At 37.5% G+C, this 22,146-nt stretch overlaps 1 protein-coding gene across 2 annotated transcripts; it reads left to right on the plus strand.

Annotated features, from left to right (window-relative positions):
* The first annotated feature begins 617 nt into the window (after positions 1-617).
* LOC110786786 (uncharacterized) lies at positions 618-21,775 on the plus strand. 2 transcript variants are annotated; one of them, XM_021991366.2, is made up of 13 exons: positions 618-798; positions 930-1,094; positions 1,854-1,946; positions 2,062-2,187; positions 2,279-2,347; positions 2,419-2,515; positions 2,597-2,699; positions 11,747-11,951; positions 18,310-18,423; positions 19,106-19,237; positions 19,341-19,421; positions 19,929-20,045; positions 21,512-21,775. In XM_021991366.2, the coding sequence occupies exons 1-13, from the start codon at positions 697-699 to the stop codon at positions 21,623-21,625; spliced, it is 1,518 nt and encodes a 505-aa protein (XP_021847058.1). In that variant the 5' UTR covers positions 618-696; the 3' UTR covers positions 21,626-21,775. The 2 variants fall into 2 exon arrangements, with proteins under 2 accessions (XP_021847058.1, XP_021847059.1); XM_021991367.2 differs by lacking the exon at positions 618-798 and having other exon boundaries at positions 952-1,089.
* Positions 21,776-22,146: the final 371 nt, after the last annotated feature.

Below are 22,146 nucleotides of genomic sequence, written 5' to 3' on the forward strand. Positions count from 1 at the left end.
CCGAAATAGAATAGTGGACACTTATTTAGGAACAGAGGTGTACTACGTAATTAACAATATATGAAGTATAATCATTAATAACAAATAAATAAATAATAAATAAATAAAATAATAAAATAAGATTATTAAAGACGAAAATTAACACGCAGTTCTTTTGAACTGAACTGAACTGAAAGTACAAAAGAGTAACGCCTTAATTAAAATGTGGTACTGTTTTAAGAAGAGTGACTAAAGGTGGGAATATTCAATTAATTTTTCTTAATAATAATTAAAACTTGTTTTGTTTAGTTTGAATTATTGAACAGTTGAGTTTTTTTTCCTGTTCGGATTGGTTGTAGGTCTTCAGTTTGGGTTACTTTAGGGTTGATTCAAATTTTACAGTTATTTTTGGTTCGGGTTACTTCGATGGGTGAAGATTCGGTTCGCGTTACTCCAGTTCGGCTTGATTCAGGTATCGACTTACTCCGTATTAAGTTAAATCGAATCCGGGTCGGTTTTGTTTTCGGTTAGGATCAATTTAGATTACGGGTCGTTGTTTCAGGTGAAAATCGGGTAACGAGGCGGGTAATCGGATCGGTTTTGGGTTTTGGCAGTTTAAACAGTTGCGAGCTGAACCTAAAGACACTTCCAAATATCAGTCAAACAGTTCCGAGTTCCGATCAATCAGTTCCGATCAAAATCGAGGAGAGAGAAAAAATGGTTAATCGGCGGCGACTTGAAGCGATTTTGTCGAAAGTCGTTGATGTCAAACCTCATGAAACCTCGGCACTTCTCCACTCTGCCGCTTCTTTCTTCTTTGTATGCAATTTTTCCCATTTCTAAATAATTAGTAATTGGTATAATATTATTTTCACCATTTCTATTGTTTTTTATGATTGAAGTTGAAGAATGTTAATGTTTTTCTGGGTTGAATTTTGTTAATTGGGCAGATTTTGAGTGCATACTTCGTGGTATTGCCATTGCGAGATGAAGGAGCAATATCATTAGGGTTGTCAAATCTTCCTGAGCTTTTTATTGGATCATTGGTTCTCACTTTGATTGCTGCACCTCTTTCTACACTGCTTTTCTCGTTGCCGAATTTATCCAAAGGCAGGGTATTGACTTCCCTCTATGATCTCTTCACCCAATTTCGTTTAAACTTATTAGTCCAGAACTTAACTTATTCGAACTTAGTGTAGTTGCGAAGTGAACTTAACTTATTTGAACTTATATGCCGGTACTTGACTTATAAGAACTTATTAGCATTGATTGTGTGAAGTGGGTGGGGAGAAGAGCCGAAATTGAAGTAGTAGAAAGTTTTTGTGCGTTGAATTAAGGATCAATTAGAAGAAGTCTTGTAATTTTAGGAATGAAGCTGTGTACATTTTACTGCTCTTACCCTGTGACCTTCTTTACAAGCATTGGGGTTTAATGTTCTTTATCTCTGCATTTTGTATTACATTTCAAGTAATTCTCAGTAGAGAAATTCTCTGGCGAACCTCTATGTGAAAATGGGGGGGGGGGGGGGGGGTGTTGATTGAGTGATGAAATGATGCATTCCTATGTAATCTAGTATCATAGGGAATTAGGGATTAATCGTTAATGTATAATGAAAGAGTTGTGTAAATTGGCATTAATTTTCTTTTTGCAACTTGCAAGTCCAATGCCAACTCTATAAAATTAGCCAGTTGACTTAAAATGATGAGGGTTCTATAAAAGTGAAGAACAGATGGTTTAGTGTTTGAAGCATGCTACTTGCTCTAAATTCATGCTATTTCCTGTCTATCCGAGTTTAAATCTTGTATTAATAGTTTAATACTGCACAATTTAGCTGTCTGTGTACCATTATTCATAGACGAGTTTCAAATTTTCAGGCTCTAGTGTTGATGCACAGATTTTTTAGCTTGTCACTTGTCGTATTCTTCATTTTGTGGCATACTTCAACAAGTACCGCATCCAATATGAAGGTGAGAACTATAATTTAATCTGAGAAAATGTTTGTGGAGTGCAGTCTGCATGATTGTTGGGATTCTGTTTCTCAAACGCTAATTGGTTCTTTTTGGTTCCCTTTTTGATGGGCAGGTTTCAGTTACTGTACCTTTAGAACACGATCAAAACATTGATGGTGAGCATTCCAATGATATGCACTCAGGTTGGGATGACCTCTCATGGTATTACATCTCAGTGAGAATCGGCTTATTCCTCTGGGTATAATAATGTCCTCAGCTTGAAGTTAAATGCTGCTTTAGTTTCTGATGTTTTGTGCATCTTATTTATTTTTATTTTTGGCGTATTGTAGATTGCTTTGTTGAATTTGATAACTATCTCTTCAACATGGGCAAGAGTAATTGATGTTATGGATAGCGAGGTTAGTTAATATACTCTAGATAAGTGTTTGATACAAGTTTCTGTGAGAATGTAACTTGGATTTATATCCAGTCAGGTTCAAGACTGTTTGGGTTTATTGGTGCGGGTGCTACACTGGGTCAGCTGTTTGGATCATTGTTTGCGACTGGAATGGCTTGGCTGGGATCTTGTATGTAGTTGTCTTGTTATGACTGCAATACTTGCAGTGAACTGTTTCTCTGACACATTACTTGATCTCTGTTTCTTTTAGTTTTACTACTAGTAGCTGCTTTCCTAATGGAGCTAGCTGCACAGTCTTCTAAAGGAATTAGCCAAGATACACCCCATCTTTCTGAGGAAGACACTCAGATGATGTAAGAATGAATTCTATGTTTTCCCCTTTTGTTATTCCCTTTTCTGAAACTTAACTATTATAACCTAGTTGAGTTCTTTGGTTACAAAGCCATATGCACTAAGAACTATGGGTATGAGATAATAAACATGTTGATTGGGGAAGGGGAGGGAGAGTATGCTTAATCTAGTAGATAATCTCTGCTCTGATGTATACATTGTATAAGCTGGCATGGCGACCCTTTACTAGCATTAGCTGGATAATATGCAACTGAATGTGTGAGAAAAATACAATTCCCCTTTATAGAGCCTATTATTATTCAATTAAGCAAACTCGAGTTTCATAAATTAAGAGGGGTGGAGATAACGATGGTTAGTTGGATGTGCAATGTTACAAAGATAGAAGAAATCGGCAATAAAGTGATTTTAGACAAGTGCATTTATCTTAATCAAAAGAATGGCCTAAAATATGAGATTTAAAATGATATGGTTGCCCAATGTTTATATATTCCTTATTTGACCAGTTCCAAATTTATTATGGAAGGTGACAAGTCAATTTCTGGTAGACTCTTTCTGAACACCAGTTAACGGAAATTATTCAGAATTAGGCTCGGCTCTATGTAGCCTAGTCAGGAACACTCTAGGTCTGTGTTAGCATTCTGGCATATAGATTGTGGGTGGTTTCTGTTGTGTTTTACTTAATGTAACTAAGGAGGCTCCAAGCTTTTTGAAGAGAATATATCTCTTGATTTAGAAATTTGTTATATTCTTGTGAAACTATAGCATGACTTAGTTTTTGTTTGAATTGTTGTGATTGAGTGCTCTTTGAAAGAATAAGTTTTATGCAAAATTCCCATGGTACTATGACTGTTTTTACTTCATACGTGTGTCTAATATGTGCTCAATGAACTTCAAAGTCTTCATATCCTCTCAGACACTCCCTCCGTTTTTCGGAGAATAAGTGACGCACTTTTCTTTTCCTGTCATTTCAGAATAATTGACACACCACTATAAATGGAAAAGGACCACCATTATTAAAATGTATTTACTTAACCCATCAGTCCACCACGACCCACTAACTTTTCCCACCCTTACAATCCCCTATTCTAACAATATAAAATGGATCCACTAACTTTATTTTACATCGAAGAACTCATTTTGTGGTCTCTATCTACTATTTTCTTAAACTATGTGCCCAAGGGAGCGTGTCAATTATTGCAAAACGGAGGGAGTATGAAGTATAAGGGTTTGGAAAGCATATAGAGAAAAAACATTACAAAAAAAGAACCACAAAAAGTAAGTTGCTATACCCTATTGTGTATGGTATGACTCTGCTTACAAAAAAAATTCATTTGTAGTAGCATTGAAGTTGAATGTAATCATGTATGGATCAGTGCACAATGACAATAGAATGGCTAGTTTGATGTACGGTGAGTCAACAGTTGATAACTTAGGGGGTGTTTGGTTCGCACAGTGATATGATATGGGGTTGGAATCACAAATGATATCAAGATGGTATGGGTTTGGAATTTGATTCTTAATACCATGTGTTTGGTTCAAATCGGGAATGAGTTTTTTCCTTTTATTTGATACCTATAGTAAAGGTATGAGTCAAACCCACCTTCCCCCCAAGGTTTCTAAACCCCATACCTTGAGGGTTTGAGGTATGGGTTTGAAACTCTTAAAATTACCAACCAAACAAATGGTATGGTTTTAGACTTTAGGCCACTCTAAACCAATACCCTATGTTACTCAGACACGGTTGTCGGTGTCGTGTCCGACACGGGTATCTGACACTCCGATCCAAATATTTGCAGACACTCCGACACGGTCAAAGGAGTGTCTTGACTTGTATTTTAGACACGGATGCCTTACAAAGTGTCGAATAAAAACATCGACACTTCTTATAAAAAAAGTAATTGTTAAATTAAAAAGAAAAGATAAAGGTTAGAATATTAATGAATAATAAAATTAAAATTATAAAACAAGATACATAGTCTTTGAAAGAGTTTAAGAATACAAAGAGTTGAGAAGTAAACATATAAATATATACTCCCTCCGTCCCATAATTATAGTCCCGTTTGACCAAAAACACGGATTTTAAGAAAAATGGAATATAATCCATGAAAAAGTAGAATAAATTACAAATGATGATTGAGTTGTATGGAAAAGTGGAATAAAGTACATGTGAAATAGAATATAGTACATAGGAAAGTGGAATATAGTACATGAGTGGTGTTTTCAATACATTTTTAATTAATATAGTACATGAGAAAGTGGGGACCTTAGTAGTCAAAATTTGAAACAAGATTATAATTTTGGGACGTACGATTTAGAAAACAGGATATAATTTTGGGACGGAGGGAGTAATATCCTAAAAAAAAGTAAACAAGAAGTAATAAATACAAAAACAGAAAAGCTGAATAATAAAAAGCTAACAGACCCACTCACAACACCCTAGGGTCATAGACCATTCTAACATTACCCACGTGATATCAATATATCATTAACTTTTTCTATTTTTTTTACTTTTTTAAAAACAAATTAACTCAAAAGTGAGATCAAACCCTATACCATAAACCACGAACCCACAGATAATAGCCCACCACTCCAAAACAGACGCAAAACATAAAGACGAGGAGGAAGAAGACGCCGAAAACAATGGCGATTCTCAAGCAGTCATGAAAACAAGGATTGAAAATGCTTTCAACTCGTTTTTTCTTTTACAACAAAAGCCCAAATATATTTTTTTCTTAATCGTCTTCCCCGACCTTCAATTTCTAGATCTAGGGTTTTGAATTTTTTTTTACTCAATTTCTTTTCTCCTCCCGATTTCGACACTATTTTTTGGACACTTTGCCGACACTGGTGTCGACACCTCCCCGGACACGTGTCGGGTGTCATGTCGCTGGTCGGGTGGGTCGTGTTGACACCGACACCAACCGCCGGAAGAAGTGTCGGAGTAACATAGCCTATACCTCATACCTAAAGTTCTCGAAACCACTTCCTCAGTTCCTCAATAGTTTCACCATTTCTAAATGGCACATTATTAAGAGGATGTTAAAACGACTACTTTGCCTTTGACCACTCAACATACAAAAGGCCCTCTGCCATTCTATCAATTTTTGGAACCGCTACCACCGCCACATAACCAAACCACCATCACCCGCTACCGCCATTCCACAATCACCATAACCACCACCACAGTTGCCCCAACAACCTCATCAAAGCAATCTACCCACCACCGAAAACATCAAATGCAGATAAAACATCAAATTCATACAAAAAGAATACATAAATAATCAAATTCATCATCTCTTCCTGCAAAAAAAACAAACGCAAAAAAAAAGTATCACAATTCCTCCAATTTCCTAGTTTAGGCCTAGAAGGCTGTTTAGGGGAGAAGATGAAGAGAGGAGAAAACGAAGCAGGATGATGGTTTGAGGGGTAGAACTGCAGAGGACACAATTAGGGTTTTGTGGGAATATATGGATATCATTAATTCCTAAATTAATTATATCTAATTTTAGAAGAGTTAAATAATGTGAAAGGAGAAGAGAAGAGAAGAGAAGTTATAGGAGAACAAAAGGGAATGATTGAAAAATATCCCGGTAATTGTTTTTCCTTATTTAGCTTATAAGTTGCTATAAAATGTTTTGAGGTAGATGTAGAAATTCATTCAATATAATTCCCATCATAAAAACTTAGTTTAAGAATAACTTACTTTTTCCTTCATAAGGGTTGTTTGTTTATCCACAAAATATTATTTCTTTGTGAGGTATCAATTTCATATTATCTAGTAGAAGCCTAATTTCCGCTGCGAGCTCTAATAATTGGTCAACGTCAAAATATTATGTTGTGATATTTTTTATTTTGAAAAATATTTATAATGGCTTGTACTAGTGGAACGGTAAAAGTTGGGAAATATGAAATTGAAAAGTTCAATGGGAAAAATGATTTTTCCTATTGGAGGATGCAAATGAAAAATTTGCTAATTTCACAAAAGCTGCACAAAGCGCTAGCGGGAAAAGAACAAAAAGCCGAAGATATGAAGGATGATGATTAGGAAGAGTTAGATTTTGAAGCACGAGCTGCCATAATCTTGTGCCTTGAGAGGGATATTGCATTCTTGGTAAATGAAGAAGCAACGACACTGGCGTGTGGGCAAAGTTAGAGACAAATTTCATGACAAAGACTCTAACAAACATGATCAATCTAAAATCCAAATTGTATACATGCAAGATGGAAGAAGACGCCTCAATTCGGGAGTATATCAATAAGTTTGATAGGATTATATTAGACCTAAAGGATAAAGGATATAGATGTGAAGATTGATGAGGAAGACTAAACGCTCATGCTATTACTTTCATTACCAAAGTCCTATAAAAATCTAGTTCAAACATTGATGCTTGTGAGTGATTGGGTGATACTCTAACCATGGATGAGACTAGATTACTAGAACATCGCTTTTAGCAGATGATCTTCGAAAGGTTGTTACAAGTGCGATGATGTCTAGCAGTGGAGGAGAATACAGGGAACAAGCTCAAGGATTGTTTACAACTAAAGGAAGGACCAATGAAAGAGGAAGAGGCAAGGGAGGAAAGTCTAGATCAAAATCTAGACCTCTTGCGGAAATATCATGTTTCAGATGTTGTGAGCTTGGACAATTTAAAGCAAATTGCTCAAATAAGAGGGTTGCATTCAAGAGGTCGGACAACAACGACTCCAAAGGAAAACAACAAGAAAAACAAGAGGCAAGTTTTGTCTCAAATGACGAGGAAGATTATTGTTACTCCGTTTCAGAACAATGCACTGAAATATCTGGTAAATGGATGCTTGATTCAGGAGCATCACACCATATGTGCCCAAACAAAAAGTGATTTACAACTTATCAAAGTTTGGACGGTGGCACAGTTTTGATGGGAAATGATCATACTTGCAAGATTGTCGGGTTGGGTACTATTCGAGTCAAGATGCACGATAGAACAATAATAACCTTGAAGGATGTGAGACACATCCCATATTTACAGAAAAACCTTATTTCTCTTAGGTTATTAGACAAAAATGGTTGCAAAATAGTCCCATGGAATATGGATTATTAAAAGTTGTTCGTGGTTTCTTGGTAGTGATGAAGGGGATTCGTCACGGTAATCTATATCCTCTTTTGAGGACAACTGTTACAGGTGATTTAGCAGTTGGAATTAGTGGAAGTAAAGACCAAACAGAATGCACGAGGATATGGCACATGCGCCTTGGGCATATGTCAGAAAAAGCCCCAGAAGGTCTATCGTTGCTTAGTGGACAAGGTTTGTTGAAGAACATGAAGAAACCACAAATGGAATTTTGTGAACATAGTGTGTGGAAAAGCACACATGGTGAAGCTCTTTACAAGCAAGCACAAAAGCAGAAGGTTTTTAGACTATGTGCATACGGATGTTTGGGGTCCGGTGAAAGTTTCTTCCAAGGGTGGTTCCAGGTACTTTGTTATATTTGTTGATGATTATTCTAGTCGCAGAAAGACTGAATCATACACTACTTGAGAAGACTAGGTGTATCCGCTTAAATTTTGGGTTAGGCAAAGAATGGGGGGGCAGAATCGGTTTCTACAGCTTGCTATATAGTGAATCGATCCCCACATTCTTATTTAGATGGTGACATACCTTATAGGGTGTGGTCGGGGGAACATGCAGATTACAAGAGACCTAGAGTCTTTGGGTCCACAGCTTATTATCACGTCAAGGATAACAAGCTTGATGAAAGAGCAAGAAAGCAATATTTTTGGGGTATCCCAAAGGTGGTAATGGCTATCGTCTTTGGAATATAGAGGATTCTAAATTTGTAATTAGCAGGGATGTGACCTTTGATGAAAGATCTATGATAGCTTTATCTAAAACTATGGTACCAATCCTTCAAAAAGAAAAAAAACTATGGTGCCAATTAATGGTGATGTCGGGACTACTTCAAATACTCAAGTAATGGAGATAGAATCTAGAGACCAACCAAATTTCAGTCATGTTCAGGTGGAGCATTTTGGTGTTAATCAAACTCATGAGGAGGATGATCTTGAACATGAGGAGATTCAACGGGAAAGTGTACATGTGTACAACAACATCAACATGAATCTTTGTCAACCACTAGGCCAACATTATGGGCAGGTTAGTTTGGTAGAATATGCACTCTCGGTGAAGGATAATGAGTCGGTCACCTTCAAACAAGCTATCAAAGACAAGGATAGAGAGAGTTGGTTGGTTGCTATGGAGGAAGAGATGCAATCTCTTCATAAAAACAAGACATGGGAGGTAGTCCCATTGCCCGTGGGAAAGACTGCTATTGGTTGTAAGTGGGTGTATAAAAGAAAAGAGGATCCTTCCAAGACCGATGGTATAAGATATAAGGCTAGGTTAGTGGCCAAGGGATTTGCACAGAAAGAAGGTGTTGATTACAATGAAATATTTTCTCCGTTGGTGAAACATACTTCTATATGGGTGCTGTTAAGTCTTGTTGTTCATGGTGATCTTGAGCTGGAACAAATTGATGTGAAAACAACCTTCTTACACGGTGATTTGGATGAGGAAATCTATATGTATCAACCTGAGGGATACAAGGTTGAGGGTAAAGAGAGTCAGGTACGTCGCTTGAGGAAATCACTTCATGGATTGAAGCAATCTCCTCGACAGTGGTACAAGCGATTTGATTCCTTTATGTTAAAGCAAGGATTTTCTAGAAGTAATTATGATTGTTTTGTATACATTCGTAAACTTCTTTGAAGTGATTATTTTTATCTTCTAGTGTATGTAGACGACATGCTTATTGCTTCAAAAAGAAAGGTGGAGATAAATAGTTTAAAAACCCAACTCGGTGAAGTGTTTGAGACAAAAGATTTGGGCGCTGCAAAGAAAATACTGGGTATGGAGATTAGAAGAGAGAGATCAAATCAAAAATTGTTCTTGAGCCAGAAAGACTACATTGAGCGGGTTATTGAAAGGCTTGGGATGAAAGGTGCTAAGTCAGTGGTAACTCCATTGGCTCCACAATTTAGACTCTGGTAAACAATCTCCCACTACAACAAAAGATAAGGCATACCTGGATAATGTACCTTATGCTAGTGCAGTTGGCAGTTTAATGTACGCCATGGTGTGTACGCGTCCAGATATTTCACAAGCGGTTAATGTTGTCGGTAGACTCAAGGCGAATCTAGGAAAGGCACATTGAGAAGATGTGAAATACTGGTTATGTGTTTAAAATACAAGGTGCTCCAGTTAGTTGGCGATCAATGTTACAAGCTACGGTGGCTCTATCTACGACATAGACCGAGTACATGGCAATGGCAGAAGGAGTTAAGGAAGCATTGTGGTTGTGGGGACTACTAGATGATTTGGGGTTGAAGCAGGAATGTGTGAATCTGAGTTGTAACGGCCAAAGTGCAATTCATTTGGCTAAGAATCAGGTTCATCATGCTCGTACCAAGCATATAGATGTTAGATATCATTTTGTTCGAGATGTCATAGAGGAAAGTAGTATTTCTTTTATGAAGGTGCATATAAATGAGAATCCCGCAGATATGTTAACCAAAGTTGTGTCAGGAAGCAAGTTCCAACATTGTTCGAAATTGCTAAACATTGTCCCATGTTAAGCACTGCATGGAAAATTTTATGGAACTACAATTGGTTTGATCGCGATCGAGGTACGTAGGCAATCATTGTCCAAATGGTGCAACCGGATACGAATATGGATTACGAAATTTGTTCGTACAAAATTTGAATGTTATTAAATTATGAACGAGGTGGAGAATTGTGGGAATATATGGATATCATTAATTATATCTAATTTTAGAAGAGTTAAATAATGTGAAAGGAGAAGAGAAGAGAAGTTATAGGAGAAGAAAAGGGAATGATTGAAAAATATTCCGGTAATTTTTTTTTCTTATTTAGCTTATAAGTTGCTATAAAATGTTTTGAGGTAGATGTAGAAATTCATTCAATATAATTCACATCATAAAAGCTTAGTTTAAGAAAAACTTATTTTTTCTTACGTTACATTTAGTATTTCCTTCATAAGGGTTGTTTGTTTATCCACAAAATATTATTTCTTTGTGAGGTATCAATTTCATATTATCTAGTAGAAGCCTAATTTCCGCTGCGAGCTCTAACATGTTTCAATTCCACAAACCGATCACTTGTTCACTTCTTCCCTATCAGAAACAAACAAATTAGAGCCCTTAGTGGTTGGGTTTGACAGACGAGGTTCAGATCTGAGACCTCTTGTCAATTCCGACTTTTATAAAAGCTCTAAGTTAGCCTATTTACTCACGCCAGCGAAAAGACGAAGAAGCCTAAAGAATAGTAGTGGTGGTGACAGCAAGGGGGCATGCTGGTGGTGGTGAGGGTGTTGCCGTGGGGTAGGGTTGGTGCTGCTTGAGTTGAAAAGGGAGAGGACCGATGGTGGTCATGGCTGTGCCCTGGTAAAGGAGATAGGAGAGGGTAAGGAGAGAGAAAGAGGAAGTAGACAAAGGATGGGAGTGAGTTATGGACAGGAATTAGTAGGGCATTGTGGTACTTTTTTCATAATAAACTTACCAAAAATAGAAACAATGCAACCATTATGACATTTCAATAAAACGAATGCTGTGCAACTATTCAGGAAAGAAGATAGTATGTGTTTGTTGGAGATTTTTAGGGTAGCATAAGTCTTCGAGAGCCTGTATTTAGATTTGTAACCAATCAATTTCTCTATTCTGTTGTGGCCTTGTAGCCTTATAAAGGCTGATTATTTAGCTAGAAGCATAAAGACATGTTTCTTATAGGTTCTTTGTGTAGCGTTAGGCTTAGAGAACTTGCATTTAGATTTGTCTACGAAAAATCCAATCAATCTCTATTCTGTTTGTAGGAGCTCATTAATTCAGCAAGAAGCATAAACCATTTTTGCCAGATTATGATCTGCTTGTGATCTATATGATTTAAGAAGGCTACGTCTACAGGGAGGAAAAGTCCTTTTTTTGTAATTTTTTTGCTGAAGATTTCGCTTTTGTATATTGCCAGTCTTAACATCTCGACTTGCTTGTTGCACATAGTGAACTTGATGACAAACAAAGTAGGGAAAGTTGGAACACAAATTCAACTCCTGATGGATCTTCTCCAAATTTTGCTTCTCCGGCAAAGCCTCAACTTTGGGCCATGTTGGATGGCCTTAGGCTTATACTATCTTCATCTTACTTGATCTACGTATCACTATTTCTATGGCTCGGTGCCGTTGTCTCATCATTCTTTTACTTTCAGGTAAGATAGCTATAATGTTACACGGAATTTTGATAATGTGTTATGCATGGGTATTTGAGTGTTTTTTTCTTTATGGAAGATAATATGGTGCCTTGCAACAACGTTGCAAACAAAACTGTCAGTATGTACTGGCAATCACTTCATGAAATTTTGTTGTTGTGGTTGATTTTAATTAGTTTGTCAGTAAATATAGGATGATATATATGATGATAAGAAGACATTAGTTAATGAAGTCTGTGGGCATCTAAAATGCTTGAGCACTCACAATAAATTCTGAAAAACTATTCACTGAATTTTCATTCTCGTTTTGGACGCTTCGGTTGTACTCACAATACTATGCTTCATGATTGCTAATTAAAAGGTTGACATAAGTGTTGGGGATAACAAGAATATAGTCATGCATTTCAACATTTAGCTGTGTGATTTATCTTCGGCTTTGGCTAAATTTTCTGAATTTGAAACTTCACTTTTATACTTTGCTTATTTAACTCATTAGCTGAGGGCAGTGAGCAAGTCCTTAGTACAAACCAACCCCGCTATTCATGTCTGCCTCTACGAACCTGCTATTTTGCATTTTTTTTCTTTTCTTCTTGGGGGTGTGGGCGGGTGGGTGGGGGGGGGGGGGTTTGGGGGTGGGAGGGGCTTCTACATTGGGGTATCCAGTATCCACCTTGTGAGGCCTATTAACCCCATTTGAATTTGATTAATTTTGAAATTTGATGACTTGACACCACAAACTTTTCTAAATGTTTTTCCCACTATTTTTTTTCTGGATCTGCAAAACCACATTAGCCACATAGGGGCATACGGCCTCATTATGTTGGGAAATAAGGCTTACACTAATAGCTGAAGTGTATTGAGAAAATTGATCATTGTTAAATGAAAGACTAGTCTACTCTACTAAGGTGGTAAGTGGCCGTCAATAAACTATGAGACATGCAATTATTGCAGTGAAGCTTCAATATAATAGCTGATGGTTTTCTTATATGAGCTGTAGACAGATGGCTCTTTGTCCGATATCATTTACTATGGATAGAATGAACACAGTTCAAGTCTTGTCTGACATTGGCGAGAGAATTTCCCCATCCTTCATGTTTTACAAATTGCTTTTGATAAGGTCTAAGTCTAAGGATTAACTAGTTAAGTCAGTGTCACAGTTACTCATGCAGAGTGGCCCAAGCCTAGAATTATGGCAAAGTTTTCTCTTTGGCGGGGCCTTATCCTTGTCTAGATTAGGAGTTGAGACAAATTTTGCTGCTATCTGGCTGTAGAGGAAGATTTAGTGAGCCGTAAGTTGTTTTGTAGGCCTGAGGAATGGGGATAGAGTTATTACTGTGTGGTGTATTTAGAGTGTTTCCTTGTTGGGTACAAGGGTTTAGAGATTATGGTGCACCAAATGAGCTAATTAAATCGTGCCCCTTAAAGAATGGTTGGGTTTGTCAGTTAAATACCTTATATGATTGTCTACCGAAAATTTCACTGCCAACGGGTCTTTTTTTTTCTTCTTTCCTTCTTTCTTTTTTCCAATTCTGATGTTAGGACTTATCATCAAGGTTGGTTGATGGGATTATTTTTAATTACAATTTTCTGTCTTTATAGCTTATCTACTTGCTATTTTTAATGGTATGTTGAAGTAAATAGGCTCTTGGAATTTCCAATTTTTAGAACAGATTCATGATTGTGAGGTAGAGCTGTCAAAAACTAACCCGACCCGAAAACCTGACCTAAACCGACCGAACCCGTGACCGACCATGACCCGAAATTATGGTAAAATAGGTGACCCTAAACCCGACCTGTACACGATCCGAAAAAACCGATAACCGATTTTAACCCGATGTTGTAACACCCGTACCCGACCCGAAGATGACCGATAAACGAACTGACCCGACCGAACAATGACCCGAACCCGATTCGATACCCGACCTGATGTCAACCCGAAACCGATTGTAACTCGATGAAACCTGTTATTGACCCGAGCTATGATAACCCGATTTACCCGACCTGTTGATAACCCGACTTGTCATTGACACGACCAAATATTACTCTCTCCGTCCCAGATTAGTTGTTACACTTTCCTTTTTCATCCGTCCCAGATTAGTTGTTACACTTCTACATTAGGATGACCCTACAATTATTATATTGTCTCTCTTCCACTAAATTATTTTTTGTCCCCACACCCTCTCTCATTCAATTAAAAAAATACCCCACCAACTCCTATCACATCTACTTTTTAACTAAAATACAATTGATAACCAAACAACCACTTATCACCTAAAACTTTGTGCAAAAGTAAGTGTAACAACTAATTTGGGATGGAGGGAGTAATTTCAACGATAACTCTATTTTAATTATTTATTACTAGATACTGAAAAATTAAAATGCGAAAAAATTAAAACGTGTTGAACAACTTAACGTTTTTATATAAATAAACAAAAGTAAAGTAAAACTTGTTTTGTTTTTACAATAATTTCGAGTTATTTTTTGCAATTTGGATGAGATGAAAGGTAGGAATTGAATCTAACATCCTAACTGAAAGTCTCTATTTTTCTGCGCGACTTATGTCAATGTGTAATGAATCAAGTGTAAGGGAAGGGCATAATAGGTAGCAAGTAATATTAGGTAGAAGACAAATTAGATAGTTGTAGTAGAATGGTTATAAATAAGGGCACATTAGGTTAGGAGAGGTATGTTGAGAAATTAGTAAAGCTTAGGCTTTGGAGAGTTGTGACCTCAAGTCACTAACTTGGAGATTGGTGGCCTCAAGTCACTACCTTTTATATTCCAATTTGTGTTCTTCATCCTTCAAGCAAATTAAATATATTTTAGTCATTAATTTTCTGCTCAAATTTATCAGTTCATTACACTTGGTATCAGAGCGGTACAGTTCTGGGAGGGATTATTGATCTGATTTTTCTGAGTTTCAAAAAAAAAAAAAAAAAAAAAAGGGTTAAAAAAAAAAAGGGTTAAAAAAAAAAAATGGAGTTCAACAGATCTGATCCGAAATTTCAAGAGGAGTGGGATGAGATCTTCCAAAAATGTAAGGAAGATCTGGTGAAAAACATTATGGAAGGTCTTTCTCCGATTTTTTTTCGTTCCGGCAAGAATTGAAGGAATTAGGAGAGAAGTTTACTGAAATTAGAGAAGAGATACTCAAAGAGGAAGAGAACCAAGCAGATTCGGAGGTGGTTGAAGCGGAAGTGGTGGAACAGGAATATCTGCAGAAAAGGGGATCTGGAGAATATCCACCCTTCATCGCCGGCGAAAATGCGGTGGCACCAAATGGTGTAGGGTGTGGAAAAGGCGCCTCATGCCATAATCCAGGCTGTGAGTCCCATTTTTGTCCACGTGGTCACCGTGGCGAACGTAGGCGAGGCTTCATCGTCAAGGATTCGGGTGGTGGGATGAGCGGAGGCCAGGGACTAGAAGGATTTGCTGGTGGCGTGGTTGATGTTCTCAGAGGTGAACGGAAGAAGTGGTTATTTGCGAGGGGACGTGACGAAGGTTGCGGATCTGATGGTGGTCGTGGTTCCTTTAACGGTAAGTGCAATTTTGGTGGTGGAACCACCACTTGCGGTGGCCTGGAGAGGGAAGGAGAGAGATTCGTGAAGGGAGGATCAGGAGCAGCTAGTGGTTCTGGTGGGGGGCCGGGTTACTCCGTGAGTGGCTGCCACTGTTCTGGTGTCACCGGAGGTATGACTGGAGGCAAAAGATGGTGCTTCAATGGAGAATTCCTGAATATTCCAAAAAGAGTGGTGTGTGGGAGGAGCTTTGCTGAGTTGCTCACTGGTTTAGAGAAGAAGACAAGTTTAGAAGATGATGTTAGTAGGGGTAATACGGTAAAGGGGCTTATTGTTGACCAAAACAGATTATATGAGGACAAGGGAGTTGGTGGTGGGACCATACTTGCTGCTCACCACTCATCATTGGGGAAGATTCCAGAGAAATTTAAAGAAAAGGGTGAGTTGGAGCTGGGTAACATCAGATTTGTGATGGAGAATCTTGGCATATTAAGGCCAAACATGAATGTGTTGGATTGGCCCATGTTAGCAATTGTCAATTTAAAGCCCACCTCTTCCAACCAATTTCTAAACCCATTTTACTCCACCCATATTTTAAAAGAAAACCCTTCTTACTTCCCAAACCTCACACTTACAACTCCTTCAAAGGAGGAACATTACAGCCCACAGAGGCTGATTATAAACCCAACCATCCCACCTATGCTCCCAAATCCATGTTTGACTACTCTCACTCAAAACCCACTTTCCCCACCCATAATTATTTTACCCAACCTCACTCACTTCATGACTGCTTTCCATAATCTTCATGTTCATTTCACCCTGCAACCAGAATCACCAAGAGACCTCATCAACCAAGACCTTGAGCACCAATGGAAGCCAGGCATTAGACCTAGGAACGATAAAAATGACTACTACCAAGGCTGGCAAGTCAATGCGGATTACTACCCATCTTGAGGACAAGGTGGAAGTTTAGGGGGCCGGTATTGTAATGAATCAAGTGTAAGGGAAGGGCATAATAGGTAGCAAGTAATATTAGGTAGAAGACAAATTAGATAGTTGTAGTAGAATGGTTATAAATAAGGGCACATTAGGTTAGGAGAGGTATGTTGAGAAATTAGTAAAGCTTAGGCTTTGGAGAGTTGTGACCTCAAGTCACTAACTTGGAGATTGGTGGCCTCAAGTCACTACCTTTTATATTCCAATTTGTGTTCTTCATCCTTCAAGCAAATTAAATATATTTTAGTCATTAATTTTCTGCTCAAATTTATCAGTTCATTACACAATGTGCTCAACAACGAGAAAAACGGTTACACTATCACACAGAAGACTCGCATTGGCTCGAGACCCACTCACTTATCCTTCATTCCAAAAATAAAATTCGAGTTGCAGGAGTAAATGTTTTTCACTTTCACATTTTGAGATGACCAAATCGATCATTGGTTCGTAATCCATATTCACTTTATATATGTATTGACTTGACAAAAACACGCGATTATTTGGTCTATATAAAATTTAACTCTAAAATAAGTTAAACAATATTTTTTACAATATAAAATAATTAAAATGTATAAGTTAATTATCAGACCCGAGTTTGACCCGTTCCCGAGAGTGACCCGACCTGAATTCTATCTGATCCGATTATTATCCGATCAAAACCAAGACCCGAACCCGAAAATAATTGTGTTGCAAACCGACTTAAACCCGACTCGATAATACCCGAACCGAAATTACGTGCTACAAACTGACTTAAACCCGATCCGATAAGACCCGAACCCGAAATCAAACATGGCCGAAATGTGACCCGACCCGAACCCCATCTGAACCCGGGATCGGGAAAAAACCGACATGACCCAACCCGAACTCAACCCGGATGGAATATTGACCCGACACGACCCGACCTGATCATGACCCGAGACCCGAGATAACACGACCCAAACCCGACCCGATGACCTGTTTTGACAGCTCTATTGTGAGGTGGTTGAGTTACGAAGTATGTTAGGGGTTCTTGAGATAAGAACTTCTTTGATTACTATGAGAAGTGTGTAAGAGTGAAGATCCATCTTGATACTTCTCTTCTCTTGCAAGAGTTGCAACTCGTACATGTACTTATGCACTCAACACCATGAAGCTCCAGTTTCTTGACTATAGTTCTTTATACTAAAATACGGAGTATGCTGTAAACTCATCATATACCTTACTGTGCTCCTTTTCCTCGTGTGCTTAGGACTTACCATCTATTAGTCAGAGCATTTGTGTGATGTTAGGTGGCACCATAGCCCATAGGAGATTTGAATTATCAAGTAACCTTTCTGGAGAATTTCACGGTGTAAGTATCCTGCCTTTGGGAGGGAATAGAATTCCTTGATCCCTTTTTTCGCCTGTGCTTGTAGTCAGAGAAATTAACCGCATATTTAGTAACAAATGACGTTTAGCTTTATACATCTACTATCAGGTGGTTTAATCTACTTTGGGGCCCCTTCTGCTGCTTGACCCTCTAGATGGGGGCTTTTTGTGTAACTTATGACATGCCACTGTTTTATGTTTACCTGGCGTTCTTTTCTCTTTTTGGTGGATGCTGGTCCCCAAGCTACATGCTTGGTTTTTTTGGTAAGTAAGTATAGCTGATATATTCAAAACTTAAACAGTTACAACCTAGATCAAAGCTGTGCTTTCAAACCTTCTAGGAAGGACCAAAAGCCATCATCAAAGAACAAAAACTACACAGGCAACAAAGCCTAAACAACCAAGAACCTATTTACATGTTTGGTTTTCTTTTCTCTTTCTTCTTTAATCAGTTAAATTTTTTCTTTAACTAAGGTCATATTGATTTGCAATTGCAGAAAGTTTCTATTATTGCCCTGACTACATCCAGTGCTGCCGGTCGAAGGAAAATGTTTGCGGAGATCAATAGCTTTATTGCCCTTTTTATACTTACAGGGCAGATCACCTTAACGGTATGCTATGCTATTTTTGAAGTTGCATGATGAGAATGTAATGTATTGTGGAGGTTTCAATTTTATTTATTTATTTGTGATTTTATCTGAAACATACATATAATTATATAAATGACTTGCTTTGCATACATTTGCAACTTCATTCCTAACCTTATGCTGAGGCTCTGGGACTCTGTTCCTGATGCCCAAGTCTTCTATTTACACCTTTGCGTTTCCATTATCCTAATATGATCTTTTGATTCGAGCACAATCATATTTACATCTACGCCAAAGGGGTATGTCAAGCTTGAGAACATTTGCATGACACCGACGGACCGACCTACTTCTGCTTATTATGTGTTGAAATACTTCTACAAATATCATGAATAATAACCTCCTCCTCTAAATAGACATCCCACCAGAATTCAGATTAGGGTCCACCAAATCATGCCTTTTCCTCTATGTAGATGTCCCATGTTTCAGTTTAAAATTCTCTAAAACGATTTTTTCTTCATATCATGGTTAAAACTTAAATGATTTTCTGCTACCTATCACGGATTCACGAGTACAATTCACTTTACCCTAGGCCTTTTGAAGTACTTATATCTAATGGCTTTGTAAGTGAGATATGGACTACTTATTTTGGGATGCAGGCTATTGGTATTGCTAATTACAGCACTTTGTTTTCTGTTCACTGAAACAGGGGCGCATACTTACTGTTGCTGGGGTAACCATTGCTATTTGCTCTGCACCCCTAGCTGCTTTACTCAACATGATTGCTATATCTGCATGGCCAACTTGGACTGTTGTTGCTGCTTGTGAAACCCTGAGGAAGGTTTGTTCCGTTTATTTTTCTCTATTTAGTTCCATGTATAGAAACTTAATAGAACCTTAATACTAAAAATTAATTTTGTTGCTTCATATTTTCCCTTCTGCAGGTTGTTATGTATGTTGTAACTAGGCCAGGAAGGGAACTCCTTTTTACTGTTGTTTCACAAGAGGAGAAATACAAAGCCAAGGTACATGATCATAAAATAAATCGCACACTCTGTACTTTATGGCTTATGCTGACAACAGTGTTATTGCAATTATATATAAGGCTCTGTTCTGTTCACCTTATTTCCACTTATTTCAGGAAAAATAAGTTCAGAGAAGTTCAAATAAGATAAGTTCAGGGAAAATAAGGGTTGACCAAGTACAATTCATAACTAAAATAAGTTTTGATAAGTTTTAATAAGTTCAAATAAAGTTCAGGAAAAATAAGTGAAAATCAGGTGAATAAACGCACTCTAAGAAGAGGTTCCTTCTACCTTTGAACTTTAAGCAATGCTATCTAAATGTGAAAATTCACTTGAGGTTTTAGTCCCTCAAATTCTTTTTTTTTTTCTATTTTTTTCTTGTCTTTTTCTCTTTTGGTCCTTTTCCCTGTTACATTTTCAAAAGCTGGCACAACAGTACAACACATAGAAGCTGCTGGACTATATCTATGCCTGTTGACTTCCTTTCTCTTTATACTGCTGATTCAGGTATGCATAGATGTGATTGTGCAAAGACTTGGGGATGCCACTGCAGCGGGGATGTTCAAGCTATTTTTTGGAACTTTTAAGGGAAAAACGTCAATTGTATCACTCTATGCCCTTCCTGTAAGTCTTAATCTGCTTTTTTATGATGTTTTTAATTTTTTTTGAAGAGACATGCAGTGCCTCATTCTAATATAGTTGTTTAAGATTAGCTGAAAAGGAAGAAACTATTGGAATTCGGGGAAAAAAATAGAGGTGTATATGCAAGTAATGCAATGATTCTTGTCTCTTGAAACGACCTTATTGCAGTCTGACATTGTCATTTGATTGAAGTCACTGGAATCGATGCCAATTATTTATGTCTTGGACTGGCATTTTCCTATTTGCTTGCAAAAGATAGCTTCTTATTACTGTCCAACTTAGGTTGAAATTGTTGAAATAGTTAAAGGTTTTCTGTTCCTGTTCAGATAAGTTAATATAAGTTCAGATAAATTAAGATAAGTTAATATAAGTTCAGATAAATTAAGATAAGTTCAAATAAGTTCAGTTCAACAAAAATAAATATCTTTTGACAATCTACATACTAACGTACAAAATGTAAATAAGTTTTTTTTCAGAGAAAATAAGTCAGTTAAGTTCAGCCAAGTTCACATAAGTGAATTTCTGTCAAATTTAGTTGAACCGAACAGAGCCTTAGAAGAACTTCTGTTTCAACTATCCCTTTCCGTTGTTGAATTATCTCTATTCATGCTAGAAAATATGCCAATAGTTCAGTTCGTCTTAACACATTATCAGTACGGTGAACATTGTCATAAATCCCTCAGTGAGACCTGATTGAACTCTGGCTTTTGATTTCAACCTGTCCAGCTACCCGTCCTCACAAAAATGCTACTCCCTCCATTCCTAAATAACAAGGCACTATTAATTGAAGCCTTGAAGGTCATTTGTCAGGGATTTGGGTCGGAATACCACATATACCCTTCTTTATGTATACTTTGCATCCTTGCCTTTCCCCAAGGTAAGTCTTTGAGGCCTTGAGGGTATAAACATAATACTAAGTCTAACTGACTAAATAACTTCAGAAATTGGACTATTACTCCGGACAATCTAAACATGAAATGTGACCTATTATTTAGGGATGGAGATGGTATTAGCCAATGGTGGATAAATTTAATCCTACCAGTGTCTCCTGAATGCTAAAGTCTCAAAGTATATGCTGCTATTAACATCAGGCTACAAGAATTTTTAGTGGTTACAAAATTACAATACTCTTACTATTGCTAACTTGCTGTAAATCTTCTTCATCCACGATCCTCCTTATGTTGAAATCGATGATTGAGCCTTGATGAACTTGAGGTGATATAGTCCTGTAGTTAACTAGAGGCTTGATTATTTATAATGTCCCATATCTTGGTTGTCAACAATAAGGTTAAGCAGTTGGCTATGGGCATAAGAATATTTAGTGTGTCATATCAAATCCTTCTGACTGGAAGATTGCTTGATTTGCGTGCTCACCGTGTGTGCTCTTACACAATTATGACCTGCTATGTACTGATCATAACATCTAGTTTCTGTTTGTATGAAAATAGGCGTGTTTGTTGTGGATTCTTACAGCATTGCATTTGGGGAAACGACGAGAACAACTTGTAAAGCTACAGGCTCATGCTGCAACCGCAGATTGTCCTGAAGACGATCTTAGGTGACGCATGCTCTGATACTCATGTTATGTAGACTTGTATATTGAAACTAACTTGAATATATACAGCAATCCTATCAAATTTTGTATACAAATTCTTGTAGGTCATACCCCTTTTAGTACAACGGAAGCAATAGATTCAAAGTTCTGCACAAAATTACTCCGTTAATTTTGTCTTTCAGGCTATATAACATATATGCCTCCTTTGTTGCGTTGATTTCAAGTCAGTTTTTCATTTCTGGAAACAAAAATTGGTTTCGAAAAACCCCTATTTAGCACAGCTGCACAGCTTACAGACTTACAGTGATCAACAATCTAAAAAGTTTCTGTGCCCACTCAGAATTGTCGTAAAAGATTTTCCCTGTAATCCTTCTGTATTTCACTCAAAAGTATAAATTTACGTAGACTAGAGGGTCGGATATCTCAGTCGGGCCATTAATTTTTTCGGGTTGAGTCGGTTTCGGTTCAGGTAATCTCAGGTCGGATCAAATCCAGTTTCTGTTTGAACTGGTTCTGGTTTAAAACGGT

This window comes from Spinacia oleracea, chromosome 1 (assembly GCF_020520425.1).
Source record: "Spinacia oleracea cultivar Varoflay chromosome 1, BTI_SOV_V1, whole genome shotgun sequence".
Classification (NCBI taxonomy): domain Eukaryota; kingdom Viridiplantae; phylum Streptophyta; class Magnoliopsida; order Caryophyllales; family Amaranthaceae; genus Spinacia; species Spinacia oleracea.